General features: G+C 41.7%; 1 protein-coding gene and 1 pseudogene across 2 annotated transcripts in view; both read left to right on the forward strand.

The window, feature by feature from the left end:
• pkmyt1 (protein kinase, membrane associated tyrosine/threonine 1) overlaps positions 1-6002 on the forward strand; it is a 147795-nt gene extending 141793 nt beyond the window's left edge. Inside the window, exon 8 of one of the 2 annotated variants that reach the window (XM_067368633.1) lies at positions 5627-6002. In XM_067368633.1, the coding sequence (XP_067224734.1) occupies positions 5627-5912 (286 nt within the window). In that variant the 3' untranslated portion in view covers positions 5913-6002. The remainder of the gene's footprint in view (positions 1-5626) is intronic. The other variant, XM_067368635.1, reaches the window with a different exon arrangement.
• Positions 6003-13406: 7404 nt separating this feature from the next.
• Positions 13407-14429, forward strand: LOC137007563 (uncharacterized; annotated as a pseudogene).
• Positions 14430-18392: the final 3963 nt, after the last annotated feature.

An 18392-nucleotide genomic window follows, 5' to 3' on the forward strand; every position in this document is an offset into this window, starting at 1 on the left:
TATGGTCCAGTTAGTATTTTCAGCCCATAATGGCGGCCGTGCTACCAGAGTGCCATCTAGTGGCAGTTACCCAAAAAGTATCAAAGTGTCGCCTCTTGGGTTCTAAGCTCTTTGTGGAGAAGGAAGGCTGCACCAATGTTGCCAACTCAGCACCTTTTCAGGCCCCTTTTGCGACTTTTTTCTAAGAAAATGCGTTGTGACGAATATAGCGACTTGTTAACCTGATCTAGCTTCCGAGACCCCCTGGTACTACCGCACGAGCGCAAGATCTTGCTTTCCTGCCGCATATAGGCAAAATCACTGCAAATGTCTATCTATTGTGTATGGTGATTTTGTCAGACAACGTCTCGATTATAAATCAGGATTTTAGTGCTGGTTTAACATGTCAGGACTCGAATTTTACTTTCCCGACCGGACAAGGACCTGATTAAAACGTCAATACCAAAGAAAAAAAAACACACACAGCAATTTGCGAATCACCAAAACGCGAGTGACTGATTTTGTTACATTTAGTGTAAGTGGCAGTCGATAGTGGATAATAATAGGCCATATAATGTAAGCTACTGACGATGACAAGGTTGTGCTGTTGAGGCTCACGCACCATCTCAAGGAGAAATGGAAACATGAGTAAAGCACATACAAAAAGAAACTCAGTTAAACATACTACTGCGGTAAAAATTAAAAAAAAATACACCTGCAGTTTTTATAACTTGATACTGGTAAGCAAAACTACATGACCAAGAATGCTGTTTTCCTACACAGGCTACCATCACGATTAAAAACATGACACTGATTTCATACAACAGTTCAATTAACAAGTGGTTAATATTAAGCCACTTACATTTTAGAAGGAACATTGACTGTTTTTGTTCTATTTTATCAGCGAAAATAGTTTCAAACAAAGATCACAACAGAACCAAAGCGCAACACTTAACCTTGTTTTCATTACTGAATGATTTGGCGTTGAACGAATCGGCCATTTGAATGAATCAGTGACCCACTCAATAAGACGGTTACTTGCCGCCACCTACTGGTGGTTTAGTTTAATTTTTAAAAGTATCATTTCCCCCCAAACATTTCATATTTAAAACAATATTAAAACAATCCCATAACATTATTTAATGCAGTTGTAATCAATCAAAAATATGCACATTTACATAAGCTGCAATATTCTGAGAGTATATTGCTTCAGAACAAATTAATATTTCCACCACCACCACCACCAAAAAAAAAAAAAAAATACTATTTTTATTTTTTTCCGGACAAGCAACTGTTTTACTCATAGAAGTGAATGACCGATTTACGTGTGTCCACATGACAAGGCTTAATGTCAAGCCCTGTATGTAATCAACAAAAACAGAAGATAAAAAGTAGAAGATAAACAGCATCCTTCACATGTGGAAAAATTTGTTTGGTTGTGCGCTGGGTACGCTGATTTTACAGTAGACCATTTAAATTGAATTAAAGTGTAACTTTTATGTTTGGTTGACTGCATTTTAGTTTGATGATGAATGGCTGAAATGTCAAGTTAGCAAAGCTATAACTGATATGATGTGTGTGCGCTCGTGAGGCGCCTGCACGATCAGTTGGATTTAATAAAATTAAGATATATAAAGAAAACAAATACATGCATAATACAACTAGCATAGCTTATACTAGCCTAATTGTCGCAGTTTTTTTTTTTTTTTTTAATCTGTTAATTATTTAAAGCTGCTATTTTTGCCTCTTTGTTGCCATCTCTGTTTGAAAACCACAATTGCAGTTATCTTCTTTAAGTGTGTTGTGCATTGGCATGGCTCCTCAGCGTGGATGAATGTAATGTTTTGAGGTATATGTGTGGGCTGTCAGTCAGCACACCAGTGTAGATATTCACTGTACTTCGGAATTACAGATACTATGTTTTGGAAGTATGTCCAAAGTAAGTTTCACCTGAAAATTTCATCAAACAAGTAACATGTCTACCACTTTTGTTCTAAACAAACTGAAAAAAAAAAAAAAGTTTTACAATCAATTGAGCTACCAATGGTGATTAAATCTAACGATCGCAAAGTTGGCTCAGATCACGTTAAACCGTGCAAATTATTATTAATGTTGTATGTTAATTTTAACAACAACAACATTGTGTGACTGTGTATTTAGTGTGTATTAACGTTATAGATTTCAGTTTCTGTACAGTCTAATCATCTAAATGTCATACCATTAGAATTTCATCTAAAGAAATTGTTCTTTTAACCTCAAAAAGCAATTTAATGTTCCTTAGAACATGCAACCTTTCAAAATCCCTGTCAATATTTATTCTTGTTTTTGCATGGGCATGATCACATTCCCTTTATTGATGTAGCCAGTCTGAAGTTTTTTTCTGCTGTAAGAAGAGGCTACAAATGATCCGCCACCTGCAGCATCCACACACGCGATATAGCCTACTAGCCGGGACTCCTTTATGTATACAGATGTGACATAATGACGCAAAGACGAACAGTGGCAAACTCCTCTATTTAACACGGATAATTTTTTTTCTGTTTTTCTCTGTTCACAGAAACACTGCAGGTGCATGATGTGATGGTGTGTGAATCCTTAGTCTCTGTTGTTTATGCTGCTATTTGCACATGTAAACCCCTGGAGAAAAAAAGACAAAAGAAAACAAAACATATATTATATATAGTTATCTATAACATATAGTTATATTTTTAATGTGTCACAGACTCCCAACTATTTTAATTTAATTTAATTTGACTTTCTAATCTAGCCATTTAATGGTTAATGCTCAATTAATGAGCCTTGGTTGTCAGACTCGGTCAATGAAAATAGTCTAAATTAACAAAATGCTCTCACTACAATTCACCACCAGATTTACTATGATGCATGCAAGTTCACACTATCTTAAGTCAAGTCAAGTCACCTTTATTTATATAGTGCTTTTTACAATGCATATTGTGTCAAAGCAGCTTTACATTGATAATTGGTATATAATTTTTCCTTTTAAAGAATAGTGTCAATGCAGGCAGATCAAAAGCACTGTTGAATTAATGTCAAGGATACTGTTGAATATCAAATGTCAAGTCAAATTAAATTAGGGCTGCACGATTAATCATATTTTATCACGATAACGATATCTGCTTCTCTCGATTGAGTTTAAATAATCGTCACGATATTGGCCCGCTCTATGAAATTGAACATAATTTGGAAATATTGGAAGTAATATTAGGAATTTCGCTGTTTTATCTTTTGAAGTTCCTAAAGGTTTTACCAGTTTTCATAATGTTGATCAGCTAGAAATTATTTTTCTTTGATTTACGAATTTGCCGGGCAATTTTGAATCTGGTTTGGTTTGGTGTGTCTGCATCCCGAACAATGCTAGGAAGGTTGTTCTACAGTTTAGGTGCCAAATAGGAGAAGGATCTACCACCTGCGGTTTATTTTGATATTCTAGGTATTTATCAGCTGGCCTGAATTCTGAGATCGCAATAAACGTGAAGGACTATAATGCATTAAGAGCTTGCTTAGGTACTGGGGGGCTAAATTACTATTACTTTGTAAGTAATAAACAAGATTTTAAAATCTATATGATGTTTAACAGGAAGCCAATGCAGTGATGACAGAACTGGGCTAATATGGTCATACTTCCTAGTTCTAGTAAGGACTCTAGCTGCTGCATTTTGTACAAGCTGTAGTTTATTTATCAAGCGGGAGGAACAACCACCCAGTAGAGCGTTACAGTAATCTAACCTTGAGGTCATGAACGCATGAACTAACTGTTCTGCATTCTTCATTGAGAGCATATGTCGTAGTTTAGATATATTTTTAAGATGGAAGAATGCTGTTTTACAGATGCTAGTAACATGGCCTTCAAATGAAAGATTGGTATCAAAGAGCACACCCAGGTTCCTAGCTGACGACGAAGACTTAACAGAGTGTTAGACAATATTCTAGGTTATTACGTGAAGAAGTTTTTGGTCCAAAAATTAGAATCTCTGTTTTTTCTGAATTTAGTAGTAGGAAATTACTGGTCATCCAGTTTTTTATATCAGCTATACATTCTGTCAATTTTGTGAATTGGTAAGTTTCGTCAGGGCGTGAAGAAATATAGAGCTGAGTATCATCAGCGTAACAATGAAAACTAACGCCATGCTTCCTAATGATATCTCCCAACGGTAGCATGTACAGAGTGAAAAGCAATGGCCCTAGTACTGAGCCTTGCGGTACTCCATATTTAACTTGTGATCGATATGACATCTCTTCGTTTACTACTACAAACTGATAACGGTCAGAAAAGTATGATTTGAACCATGCCAATGCAATTCCACTAATGCCAACATCATTTTCAAGTCTATTTAAGAGAATATTGTGATCGATAGTGTCAAATGCAGCACTAAGATCCAGTAACACTAATAGAGAGATAAAACCACTTAAAAACTGGCACATACGAGCAACTTGACAAGAGATTTGATCTTAGTCACCGCTCACGCCCATATTGATAAATGCCAAGTTTTGGTGGAAATGGCTGTACCCCCGGTTTTCTGTCATAGGTTTGTTTCATAAATGAGGCCCATTGTGATACAGACAGGAACAGACTGGTGCTGGTTCTGGTGGGCTGTAGCGATAGTCTGCAGTGTGGCAGACAAAGACACCCTTGGAAGCAGTTGTCTCCCAATGCCAGGAACTCACCGGTGGACCAGTAGAGTTTTTTGTGAATGAAGTATTAGCCTTGGACATTCCAGGATGATCAGCTGTGATTTTGGCTGGATCCATGGGGAGGCATTGCAGCTGCATCTCTAGCTTGAGCAAGCAGTGAAGCAGAAATCCACTGCACTCCTTTGCTGAGTCAGAGTAGTGCACTGAGTTGACCACAGGACTGGCTGAGCTGACAGATGGTAAAGAGATGACAGAGGAGGTGCTCAGTGCAGAGGTGTGTAATGGCGGTGTGGGTGCTACTGGTGGGTTGACTGAATGAACCTCAGAGCAAGTAAGATTTCAAGAGCTGTTCTTAAATTTGCACATCATTAGTAGATCACAATTAGAACTTTCCACTCCCATCTGTGCTTTTTTTGGAATTCGCATTTGGTGTGAACGCAGCATAAGAGTCATTGAGTATATAGCAGCTCAGAACTGATGGTAGGTCCGTCTTTGATTCATCATTAAAAAACAAAAGACATTTTAAACAAGGAACCTCATTGTGTTGCACTCTATTGCCACAATGTGCTGAGCAGGTACTGAAAAACTCCGGGATGAGTGATTATTCAATGATTTAAACATGGAGAAATTGCTGTCAGTCAAATGCACACACATTGTGGTCTCTCTTATGGTTTTGTTAATTGTGCTAATTGTCATATAATTCCACAGTCAATGCAATCATTTACAGTAATTTATGATCTTTGACGCTTTTCATGATTGTATTCTAGAACAGTCCTTGAATATGGTGTACATAAAAAAACATAGGAGCCCTGCACCCAGAACATCCTAGCAACAACTTAGCAACACATCAGCTTTACCAATACTATACAGCACTGTCATGGGGGGAATTTTGCAGACAAGGCCCAATCGTTTTTTCTGCAGAAAATGTAAAAATCATCTACATTGTTTAAATGTTCTTTTTTTTTTTTTTTTTTTTCTCTTCCTACTTGTACAGAGTCCAGGAAAGCCTATCTGTTGGCAGTACCTCTACACCACTGCCAAACACACACATCGACCCCCCACACAAATCACCGCACAGCCACGGGACACACACTTCCTCCAGAATCCATTCCAGCAGCAGCTTGAGTCTGATTCATCACAGCTCCCAGTGCAGTCTCACAGAGTCACCCAGCAGCCGAAAGAGAAGCTGGATCTCCACTGACTTGTCTGATAAAAGCAACTTTGAGCCAAAGAACTTGCTCAGCCTCTTTGATGAGACCACCCTAGAAAGCAAGCCTTGAGTTGGGAATGCAACTTTCTTATTAGTATACAACAAATGCATTATTTTTAATGTAGTTGCCACCTGACCTGTTGTAAGAAAAAACATATAAAGCCTGTTTAAACATGTTTAAACCTGGTTTGATGATTTTTGGCTGAATCTTGCTGTCCTACTTCTTTCATAAGGTTGAATAAAATTGTTTATTCATATGCTGCCTAATACAGATATGACATAGAAGCCACTAAAATCATACAATAAAATACAATACAATGTTTATTTATATAGCACATTTAAAACAACCGAAGTCGACCAAAGTGCTGCACAGAGTATGCAAAAAAGAACAGTCAACAGGGTTACAAACAATAAGACAATCTATAAAACAAACAGTGTAAAATGGATGAGGTGTATTAAAATATACGATCATTGCACAGCAAGTCAGGAGATGTTGAATGCCAAGGAGAAATAATAAGTTTTAAGAGTAGACTTATAAATAGAAAGAGTGGTAGCAGCTCAAATTTGAATTGGGAGGCTATTCCACAACTTGGGGCCGATAACAGAAAAAGCACGATCACCTCTGTTTTTGAGACGTGCCCTGGGAATATCGCAATAATCTAGAATCAGCTGATCTGAGTGCTCTTGATTGAGTGTAAGGCTGTAGCAAATCCAATAGGTACTGTGGAGCCTGATTGTGAAGAGATTTATAGACAAACAATACAATTTTAAAATCAATTCTATATTTGACTGGCAGCCAATGCAATGAAATCAAGACTGGTGTAATAGACTCATGTTTACGCTTCCCACAAAGAAGGCGAGCCGCTGCATTCTGGACCAACTGTAGACGTGAAACACATGATTGAGGAGCACCAATAAACAAAGAGTTGCAGTAATCCAATCGAGATGTTATAAAAGCATGCATAACCATTTCAAGCTTCTTTAGAGACAAAAATGGCTTCACCTTTGTCAGAAGACGAAGATGATAAAAACAGGACTGGACCAAGAATCAAACCCTTGGGGACACCAGACTTTAAATGTATGAAGATTGAAGATTGGTTTCCAATGCTGACAACATACCTCCTATTAGTAAGGTAAGAATGAAACCACTGCAACACCATGCCCCGAAGACCAACACATGTTTCAAGACGTGATAAAAGTATATTATGGTCAACTAAATCAAAGGCAGAACTGAGGTCTAACAGAACCAAAGCCGTAGACTGCCCAGAGTCAGTAATCACCATTATATCATTTAAAACTTGTAAAAGAGCTGACTCGGTACTGTGACAGGATTTAAAACCAGATTGGAATTTTTCAGAAATTCAATTTATAGTCAAGTAAGATTGAAGTTGATTTAAAACCACTTTCTCTAAAATTTTAGAAAAAAAAGACAAGTTTGAAATAGGACGAAAGTTGGCCGGTAATGCAGGATCCAAACTAGGTTTTTTAAGATTAGGCCGCACCGTGGCAAGTTTAAAGTCGCCAGGTACAGTGCCAGTATAGAGACATTTGTTAATAATAGACAATAAGTCAGGACCAACGGTCTCAATAATTTGTCCAAGGAAACGTACAGGAATTACATCCTGGGGGCAAGTAGTGGGTTTCAGAGAAGATGTAATCTCAATCAGAGTATTTAAATTTACAGGCTCAAAGACAGACCAAGTGGAAGGGGAGATAGGAATATCAGACAATTTATATGATGACAGAGGCAACAAAGATGTAATTTGGGAAATCTTGTCATTAAAATGTCTTGCAAAATCTTCACAAAGAGAGACTGATGTCTCGGGAAACACATTAATATTTGGATGAAGAACAGATTCAATAGTGGAAAAAAGGATATTTGCTTTATGACTATTTTTTTAAAAGTAACTCAGAGAGATAACTACACTTCGCAGCCTTAGCAGCTCGCTGATAGGCAGAAAGAGAGTCCCTTAAAATTTCATATGACATATCCATTTACGTTCAGCCTTTTGGCAGGTCTGTCAAAGAGAAAGGGTAAAGTCATTTTGCCAAGGAATTGAATTGTGCTTATGTTTTTTCATCTTTATTGGTGCAACAGAATTTAATATATTAGAACAGGTAGCATTGAACAGACTTAGATCTTCATCAGCATCCAAGTGACATGTAGAGGAATTAATATGATGGTGTAAATACATTGAGGAAAATTCATCGCTTGAACGGTCAGTGATGATACGAGTCCAGCGTGGAAGTGGAGAATGTCTTTGAGTATTCCCGTCCAAAGGCATAGAGAACAATATAGGCATATGATCAGACAAGCCTGCGTTATTAATATTAATGTCCAATAATATAACACCACGGGATAAAATCAAGTCCAAAGTGTGTCCTTGAACATGAGTTGGTCCAGACACCCATTGCTCAAAGTCAAAACTGTCAAGTAAGTTAAGAAAGTCTTTAGAAAGTGGCTTGGGAGTCACAGCAGACGTGAATGTTAAAATCCCCTAAAATCAAGATTCTATCATGATTAGTGACAATTTCCCCAAAAAAATTCAGCGAATTCATCGAGAAAATCCTTGTGTACATGCGGTGGCCGATATATAATTGCAAAAACCACTGGGTTATCCAAGGAGAGCAGAAACAACTGAACTTCAAAAGTACTACGAGTCCCAGTTGATAAACAACGACAGAGGAGAGAGTCTTTAAACACTGTTGCCAATCCTCCACCACGACCGGATAACCGAGGGGAATTTAAAAATGTACAGCCCTGTGGCACCAGCTCAGTGAAAGGACTCAAATCTCCAGGTTTAATCCAGGTTTCCGTGATGCATAATATGTCCAAGACATGTGAAGTAAAAAAGTCATTTAATAAAAAAGTTTTGTTTACCAGAGAGCGCACGTTGATCAAAGCCATCTTATACAGCGGCGAATCTCCCTGAAGCTGCTTTGTTTGACACAACGGTCGAAGATTAAAAGTGTTCACACCACCGGGACGAACATGGGGAGGAGGGCGGCGTGAAGACGCTGGGCGCTGTGGAGAGGGCGCTGGGTACAATAGGTCGAAGCCATCGATGCGAAGCATCAAGCCGATTCCAGCGAGCGCCGTGTTCAGAGGCCAAACCAGGCCTATCGGAAAACGGAGACGACGTCCATCTCAGCCGAACAGCCGAACAGCCACTCCGCTCCGCTTTCCACGTTTCCTCCGACGCTTCCTTTTCCAAGGCAGGTCAGCCAAACGCCAGCAATGGTATACAGGAAGATATGAGTGTTTAACGTTAGGCAGAGAGGTGCGTGACAAACAAATCATGTTTTAAAGGTGCCCTAGAACTTTTTTTTAAAAAGATGTAATATAAGCCTAAGGCAGGGGTCGACAACCCAAAATGTTCAAAGAGCCATATTGGACCAAAAAAACAAATCTGTCTGGAGCCGCAAAAAAATAAAAGTCTTATAACGTTATAAGCCTCATATCAAGGCAGCACAATAGGCGTTTTAAGCAGAGCGCGTTCTCTTTCAAGCATACATTTTGGTGTCTCACTGTGGGATACGCCCCTTCCGCGTATTCGTCAGAAGCTCTATTACATTATGCCAGCCCCAATTGGCTGGCAGACGTGACGTCATGTCAGGGAGTGGCTTCCCCACCCTTAGTATAAAAGGAGCGACACAACGTCACTAAGACATTCAAAAACCTATTCTCGCTTCACACCAGAAGCCTACGAACTCCTGGACAAACGACTGGCCACCAAGCCATCCTTCGCCTGACTCCTTCGATTGTAAGGATTGTTCGTTAATACGATGGCTGCAGCAATGCAGGCTGTTCCGGCTAGTGAGGGAGATGCTGTGCGACTTTGTTCATGCAGGAACAAAATCTCATGCAAAGACACACACCAGGTCTGCTCTGCATGTCTTGGGCTGAAACATGCTCAACTGGCGATCGATAACCCAGGTTCCTGTGAACATTGCGCACGCTTCACAATGAAGAGCCTTCGTCGCAGACTAGCACGCCAAGCTAGTCTGTCAGGCCAGGATCCCCTCATGTCACCTAGCCCTGTTCCAGCTACCACTCCACAGGTACCCATTCCTGTAGAGCTGCCCACCACGGCAGCTTTATCTTGGGGTGAACAGCTCGACGTTTGCGTTCCTCTGCCCAATGTGCTCAGTACGGATGATGAGGAGGACGCGCTCGATTTCGAGGAAGAGGGACAATCGGATTACCTCCTCTCTGAGGAAGAGGAGGATTTCGAGGACTCCCCTTTCCTTCCCCCTGCGCATTCGGTAATACACCTCGCCACGGCGGGACCCACGGAAGACGCGGGCGGGGCACCATCCCCGCTTCTCAGTGTTGATCTGCAAGATGTGTGCAAATGCGCTGCAGAGAAACTAAACAGTCCATGGCCGACCATGGTAGCGGAGACTGCAAAGTCTCGCTACGAGGGCAAGAGGCTGCCGAGTGCGAAACGGGCAGCACGGCAGCTCCTTCCTGTGTTTCCAGAGCTCCTGGAGGAGGTAGCTATCACCTGGAAGGACAAACAGTTCACCAGCAAATTGCCCGTGCAGGGAGGATCCGCTCTCGATGTGGAGGGAATGGAGAAAGCAGGACTTCTCCGAATGCCCCCCATGGAGCCATTAGTCACCGCGCATGTGCATCCAAAGCACACGGCGGCTGCGAATCCAACATTGCCATCCAAAGCGGACCGTTTCCAGTCGAGCATGACGGAACGTGCTTATAGGGCAGTCGCTCTCTCTGTCAGGGCTCTGAACGCTATCTCAATGCTGACCGCGTACCAAGCGGAACTGCAGGACGAAGCATCGACCACGCCAGGTCAGACGCACTGGGAGGAGATCTGTGTAGTCACCGATCTTTCTCTCCGTCTTCAGAGATGCGCGGTGCAGGCCGCGGGCAAGGCCATGGCCACAATGGTCATTCAAGAGAGAGGACGTTGGCTTAATTTGGCAAATCTCTCAGACAGGGAAAAAGAAGCCATCCTGGACGCACCGGTCGTCGCAGATGGCATCTTCGGCTCGGCTCTGCCGCTGATGCAAAAGAGATGCGAGGAAAAGAAAAGGGACGATGAGGCTTTGCAGCTCTGTTTGCCCAGGAAGACGCAGACTGCACCCCCTCAGTCACCTCGGCAGACCTTGGCTCAAGTTACGGCCCGCCCACCCCCCAGCTATTGCATTCCAAGGCGACAGAGACCGAATGTGAATGCAGCGGGTCACAGCGGAGTCCCAGAACAGAGAACTGCCTGGCCTAGAAAGAGCTTCCCACCTGCTTCGGTTTAGCTAGATTCTCAACCTCATCCTCAATCCCATGCTCAGGGAGCGAGGAGGAAGAAGAAGGCAGTTTGATGGGGTCTTCCCCGGGGAAAGGAGCCCACAGCCCCCCTGTTCGCGAGCTCCCGACCCCCAAATGTTCAGCGTTCGACAAGGAACGAGTTTCGAAGTTCCCAGATGTTCTGTGGGGAAAACAGAGCCCGGTTGGGCCAGGGGAAGCACAGCGGTGAAAAGGATCAATAAAGTTTTTCACTGTATCCCAGAACATGTTGCAAAACACAATTCCCCCAAAAATGTTGCAAAACATATTAACAGAACACAATACAACATCACCTCGGGGAATTATTGCCCACTTAGAGGTGATGAGACGCTTAAACTCTGTCCAAGCGCTAAGTCCCCACGCAAGCGCAGTACAGACCCCAAACTCGTCTACATCTCAGCCACACAATGGCACCAGAACGCTGCAAATAAACAGTTGGCGAGAATGCACACAGTCCCGCTGGGTATTAAAAACTATACAATTCGGGTACAGACTGCAGTTTGCCGCTTCCCCCCCCCGCTTTTCAAAGGGATAATTCATTCTCAGGTGCGGGGAGACTTAAAGCATGTTCTTCAGGAGGAAATTTCCTCTCTGTTAGACAAAAAAGCGATAAGAGTGGTCCCAACCGAGCAGAGCCACAGCGGGTTTTACTCGAGATACTTCCTCGTCCCAAAGAAGGGGACTCAAGCTCTTCGCCCCATATTAGATCTGCGTGCACTGAACAAATACTTAAGGAAGTACAAGTTCAGGATGCTCACTCATTCTACACTCCTGAAACTAGTGCGCCAGGGCGATTGGTTTACGTCGATCGACCTGAAAGACGCATATTTTCACATAAAGATATATCCACCCCACAGGAAATTCCTGAGGTTTGCTTTCCGTGGAGTGGCATACGAATATCTGGTTCTACCGTTCGGCTTGTCTCTCAGCCCACGGGTATTTGTAAAATGTACAGAAGCGGCCCTGACCCCGCTCAGGGAGAAAGGCATTTGTCTCGCTACTTACATAGACGATTGGCTGGTGACAGCTCGGTCAGAGCGAGAAGCGAAAGAACACACAGCTATGCTTCTGGAACATATACAAAAACTGGAATTGAAATTAAACATCAAAAAAAAGAGTTTTAATTCCAACGCAGTCCATAACTTATCTGGGGCTGTCACTAAACTCGGTAACGTTCAAAGCGCGATTGTCGGAAGACAGGGTGAGAAAATTCACTCATTGCATGACAGATTTTCAGAGGGGGAAAAGTGTTTCCTTTCGCACATGCCTCAGACTATTAGGACTGATGGCCTCAGCCCTAATAGTTATTCCCTTAGGCAGATTGTTCATGAGAGAGTTTCAGCGCTGGGTAGCGTCTCTGAGGCTGGACCCGATACGTCACTCTCGAAGGAGAGTGAGAGTGACGTCAAAGGCGGTCTTGGCATTGCGCCAGTGGAGACACCCAAAATTTCTGATTCAGGGGGTTCCCATGGGCGTGGTTCGAGCCAGAAAAGTCATAACAATGGACGTGTCGTTGTCCGGTTGGGGGGGCATTCACGAGGGCAGGATAGTGAATGGGAGATGGGGTCCTCATCTGTCCAGTCTTCACATAAACTTTCTGGAAATGCTAGCTGTTTTTCTGACGCTGAAGCATTTTCTCCTCTTTCTAAAGGGGCATCATGTTCTCGTGAGAACGGACAACACAACAGTTGTGGCCTACATAAACAGACAGGGAGGTCTCAGATCACTTCCCTTGCACACGTTAGCACGCAAACTGATTCTATGGGGCAATGCCAATCTTTTATCCTTGAGAGCGACGCACGTGCAGGGTGTCATGAACCAGGGTGCGGATCTGCTGTCCAGGGGCAATCCCCTCTACGGGGAGTGGAAATTGCACAGGGAGGTGGTCGAGCAGATTTGGAGCATATACGGCAGGGCGTCAGTGGATCTGTTCGCGTCCCACGACAATGCTCAGTGTCCTCTGTTTTTCTCCCTGAAAGACCAGAGCGCGCCTCTGGGGATAGATGCGCTGGCGCACGAATGGCCTCGCACTCTCCTTTACGCGTTCCCACTGATAGCGTTGATATCCCCAACACTTCACAGAGTGAGGGAGGAGAGATTGACACTAATACTAATAGCTCCGAGGTGGCCAGGGAAATATTGGCTAGCGGAGATCATACATATGCTTTACGGTGACCCGTGGCCTCTCCCGCTGCGCAGAGACCTTTTGTCACAAGCAGAAGGGGATATTTTTCACCCTCATCCAGAACGCCTGGCACTATGGGCCTGGCCCGTGAGTGGTTCAATTTAAATACAACTGGCCTGTCTGACAGCGTTATCAGAACCATACAAAATGCTAGAGCCTCGTCAACTAGGTCTCTCTATGAATGCAAATGGGGCGTGTTTGAGCGCTGGTGCGCAACCAAACGCGAAATTCCTTTTCAGTGTTCAGTGGCAGTTGTTCTATCATTTCTTCAGGATTTGATAGATCAAGGGAAAGCGTTTTCAACCATAAAGGTGTTTCTGGCTTGCCACATTGGTTTTAATAATAAAACTGTGGGGCAGCATCCTTTGGTGTGCAGGTTTATGAAGGGCGCGCGCCGCGTTTTGCCAGTTTCAAAACCTCTTTCCCTCATGGGATTTAGGATTGGTGCTTGATGCTCTCTCCATGTCCCCATTTGAGCCGCTGGACAAGGCTGATTTCAAGATATTATCATTTAAGACGGCGCTGCTGTTAGCGTTGGCCTCGGCAAAGCGCATAAGCGAGATTCACGCGCTTTCGGTGCACTCAGCGTGTATGCAGTTCATGCCTGGTGATGCAGGGGTAGTTCTGAAGCCCAATCCTGCATTCATGCCCAAAGTACTTGGTGCTATCATTCCTCTTGAGCTGAGAGCCTTTCATCCACCACCTTTTGCTTCATCAGAACAGCAAATGCGTTGTGCCCAGTGCGTGCTTTACGCATTTATACACAAAGAACTAGAGGGTTCAGGGAGAGCGATCAGCTTTTCGTATCTTGGACGAAACCTCGTACAGGGAAGCCGATTACTAAGCAACGTTTATCGCACTGGATAGTAGAAGTGATTTCGTTGGCATATTCCAGTAAGGGTCTTGTGTCCCCTCCTGGATTACGCACACACTCGACAAGGGGAATGTCAACTTCGTGGGCTCTATTTAAAGGAGTCACGATACAGGACATTTGTGAAGCGGCGAGTTGGTCCTCGCCGCATACATTTGCAAGGTTTTATAAACTGGACGTTACAGCTCAAACTTTAGCACATGCAGTTTTGAGTGTAGGAACGTGAATCACGAGTAATGACCATTCGTCCCCGGATACAGTGAATGTGGTTGGCAGGAGACTTCGAGACAGGCTATCTGGCAATACGGGAGTTAGGATATCCCACAGTGAGACACCGAAACGTATGCTTGAAAGAGAACAATAGGTTACTTGCGTAACCCCAGTTCTCTGATAGCATTAAGTGAGGTGTCTCACCAGATCACCCTCCTTGCTGTGTGAAGCGAGGAAGAGGTGTGCTTGTTTTGAATGTCTTAGTGACGTTGTGTCGCTCCTTTTATACTAAGGGTGGGGAAGCCACTCCCTGATACGACGTCACGTCTGCCAGCCAATTGGGGCTGGCGTAATGTAATAGAGCTTCTGACGAATACGCGGAAGGGGCGTATCCCACAGTGAGACACCTCACTTAATGCTATCAGAGAACCGGGGTTACGCAAGTAACCTATTGTTTTCAGCTGGCAAAAAACGCTTTGGTGCACACACGGCCTAACGAGGCGCTGAGCGTCTTTCTCACGCTCAAGCGCTGAGAGCTCAGCGTTTTTTACCTGTCGCCTCGAGTTGAAGAATATTCAACTTTGAGTAAAATGCTGCGCTCATCACTGTCACTTTTTAGTCACTTTCCAATCATAGTGGAGGAGGGGCGGGACAAATACAACACTGACCAACTGTCACAACATTCTTGCTGTACAACAACATTAACAAGCAGATGAGAAATTAATATTGCTGCTCTCCGAAAGTACATAGCAAAGTAATTTAACATTTTGTCAACATTTTAAGTCTGAAACAAATTACCCGCAAAATCAGTTATAACAGTGACGCGGATATTCCGTATCATAGCAACAAAGCGTCTCAACGGAAAAAAATGCTGCGCAGCTGAAGCGCTCTCATGGATTTGCAGTTATCATTTTGTGTCAAATTGTTGGATTTTGAGGTAAAAATCATTCCATATATATTGTATTGTTATATATTATGTTGTCAAATCATCAATTAAATATATTCCATCTTATATTCTGCATAATTGTGTGTTTTAAAATCAAGGGTGTAAAGGGGGGGGGGGGGGGGGGGGGGGTTGGACACACCCTCTCGGGGGGTCCCGGGGCATGCCCCCCCGGTTTTGTACATTTTAAGGATAAATTCATTAATCTGGTATACTTTGAGAGTTCAAAATAAAGAGCTCCAACCCATGTTCAGTATCCAAATTGAACAAAGAAAAGGTCTGTGCATTGGGTTTTACCAGAATCCACTGTTAAAAATAAATCATCCACCCGCCAAACACCCGATGATATTCTCTGATTTAGATATCTGAACCTGATCATCACATTATAATTGTTCACATGCCCCCCTGTAGGAAAGCTTTGTACATTTTAAATTTAAATGCATAAATCTGGTGCATTCTGAGAGCAAAATTAAGTGACTAGATCAATGAAGAAATTTGTTCTCTTGTAACAATTCTGTGCTCTAATAGTATCTATTTATTGGTGATGGTACGGCACATTGGTCACATACACAACATAAAGTAGGCTAAATGATAGTTCATAAGTGGTCAAACATGTAGAGTTCACATTTAAAAATATGTAGCAAAAGAGGTTACCTTTGTTGAATTAATTTATAAGCAGGGGCCTGTATCCATACATCTGTATTTGTGCAACTAGTGGTCACTCTTTGACAATCCAGAAAACAACAAATGAATAAAAATATATAATCATAAGCTGAACAATAAATAAATAAATAAACTAGATAAGTATATAATTCATCAGCAAACTTTGCACAGTAATTTTATAAAATCCAAATGTTAACAAAAAGTTAAAAAAAAAACTATTTGTATTCTTATAAAATGAAGGAAAAAAATATATTAGATTTATATTTATATGTATTTAAATTAATGTAAGATTAAAAGACATTTATTTTTAAATATTGTGCAGCTTTTTAATGGGGCAACAAAATATGATAGATACGACAGAAAAAAAGCTATTAATAATATAGCACAAACGGGATTTTGAAAAGTGGGGGGGACATGCCCCCCCTGTCCCCAGTGGAAATTACGCCCTTGTTTAAAATAAACACTGACAAAAACTATAACGTTACTATAAAACTATATATGTTTTAGGGCTGGACAATATGACGATATAGCTATATAACATTGATATAAGTGATTATGCGGATTTAAACCTTCCTATATTTTAGTTATATAAAATATTCATAGGCAGATTTGCTCTATGTATTTCCCCCGGCGTCTAAATCAGGCACATAATGTCAGGAAACACGACTCTTGGCTACATGTCAATATCCATGGATAAGGTTTATTTGACAAGTTGTAAGAAACACTTTCGAGTCCAACCTTTAGTGTAATCGTTTATTTTACTCGCGTTTTCGCAGTTTCCCCTGTTAAATCCAGTCACGCAGCAGGTTCTTTTTCCACTCAGTCCAGCCGAGGGAGCGCGCTTTCGGTGGGAAAGTGACGTTGATGCATACCCTCGCCGCGCTGAAACGTGTGTTGCAGGCTATGTTTGTCCTCCTACAGAAACCATATGAAAACAAAAAAATATATTCCCCCCCATTTTCATACATTTTTGAAAAAGCTCCAGGGAGCCACTAGGGGAGCGCTAAAGAGCCGCGGGTTGCCGACCTCCGGTCTAAGGTGTCCCCTGAATGTGTCTGTGAAGTTTCAGCTCAAAATACCCCATAGATTTTTTTTTTTAATTCATTTTTTTTAACTGCCTATTTTGGGGCATAATTAGAAATGAGCTGATTCAGGGTGTGTGGCCCTTTATCTCGTGCTCCATGCCCCAAACGCTTGCCTTAAACAACATAAAAAAAGTTCAAACAGCTAATATAACCCTCAAAATGGATCTTTACAAAGTGTTCGTCATGCAGCATGTCTAATCGCGTAAGTACAGTGTTTATTTTGATGTTTACATTGATTCTGAATGAGTTTGAGGTTATGCTCCGTGGCTAACGGCTAATGCTACACTGTTGGAGAGATTTCCCAGTCAGCAAATTTCCTTTGGCAAAGATGTGGGCCAGATAAACAGCTGAGCTGTGGCCCAGATTAGTTTGTGTTTGCCGGCCCAGATATGGCCACATCTCCTTTGCCAGAACTGAACCAAAGCAGTGCCATAAGTCCACCAAGCATGAGCCAAATATAATTGTATGTGGCCCAAATATGGCACACTTCTTCTTTGCCAGAACTGAACCAAAGGAGTGCCATAACTCCACCAAGCATGAGCCAAATAATACAGTTTAATATGGCCCATATGTGAGCCTTATATGCAATTTTAGTATGGTGGAGTTTTGTTAAAATCTAACAGCCCCTATGTGGCCCACATGCAGCTGACAGTATGTAAAAGTCTTATTAACTCAAAGGTAAATGAAACACTAAACAACAAATGTATACTCAAAGCAATTTACTTTCAACAAGTGTTCAAATAATTACAGCTTTAAGAATAAATATAACATTTAAGAATACATTTAAGAATAAATATTACAGCTACTCAGTTGTACTTAATAATTTAAGTGGAATTCAGTTGAACACATTAAGAATAAATATTAATAATATAAATAACATTCAAAGAGTCTTAGACTATTTATTTTTTTACACCAAAATTCATGTTTTAAAGCATGTATTAATGTTATGTTCAACTCTGAGAGTAATAAAAATCACAGAAAAAAAAAAATCAGAGTAACTTGTACAGAGAACTTTAAAGAGAAATTGATAAAGTTAAAGAAACTTGAAAGGTAAGTTGAGATGTGTGTTGATGTCTTTATTTGAGGCTTTTTCAGTAAGGGGATTCTGCCTGACTGCACCTGCAATGAAGCTAAATTTAAATAATGTTAGCAGCAATACAACCTGGAAGCTAGCGCTAGAGGATAATAGAAAAAATAAAAAAATCAATAAATATAAATTATTTCCTTTAATATTTTAATTGCAATTATTAACCACTGTATGAAAAAAAAAAAACAAAACAAAAAAAAA

The sequence above is a fragment of the Chanodichthys erythropterus genome, chromosome 19 (genome assembly GCF_024489055.1).
Source record: "Chanodichthys erythropterus isolate Z2021 chromosome 19, ASM2448905v1, whole genome shotgun sequence".
Classification (NCBI taxonomy): domain Eukaryota; kingdom Metazoa; phylum Chordata; class Actinopteri; order Cypriniformes; family Xenocyprididae; genus Chanodichthys; species Chanodichthys erythropterus.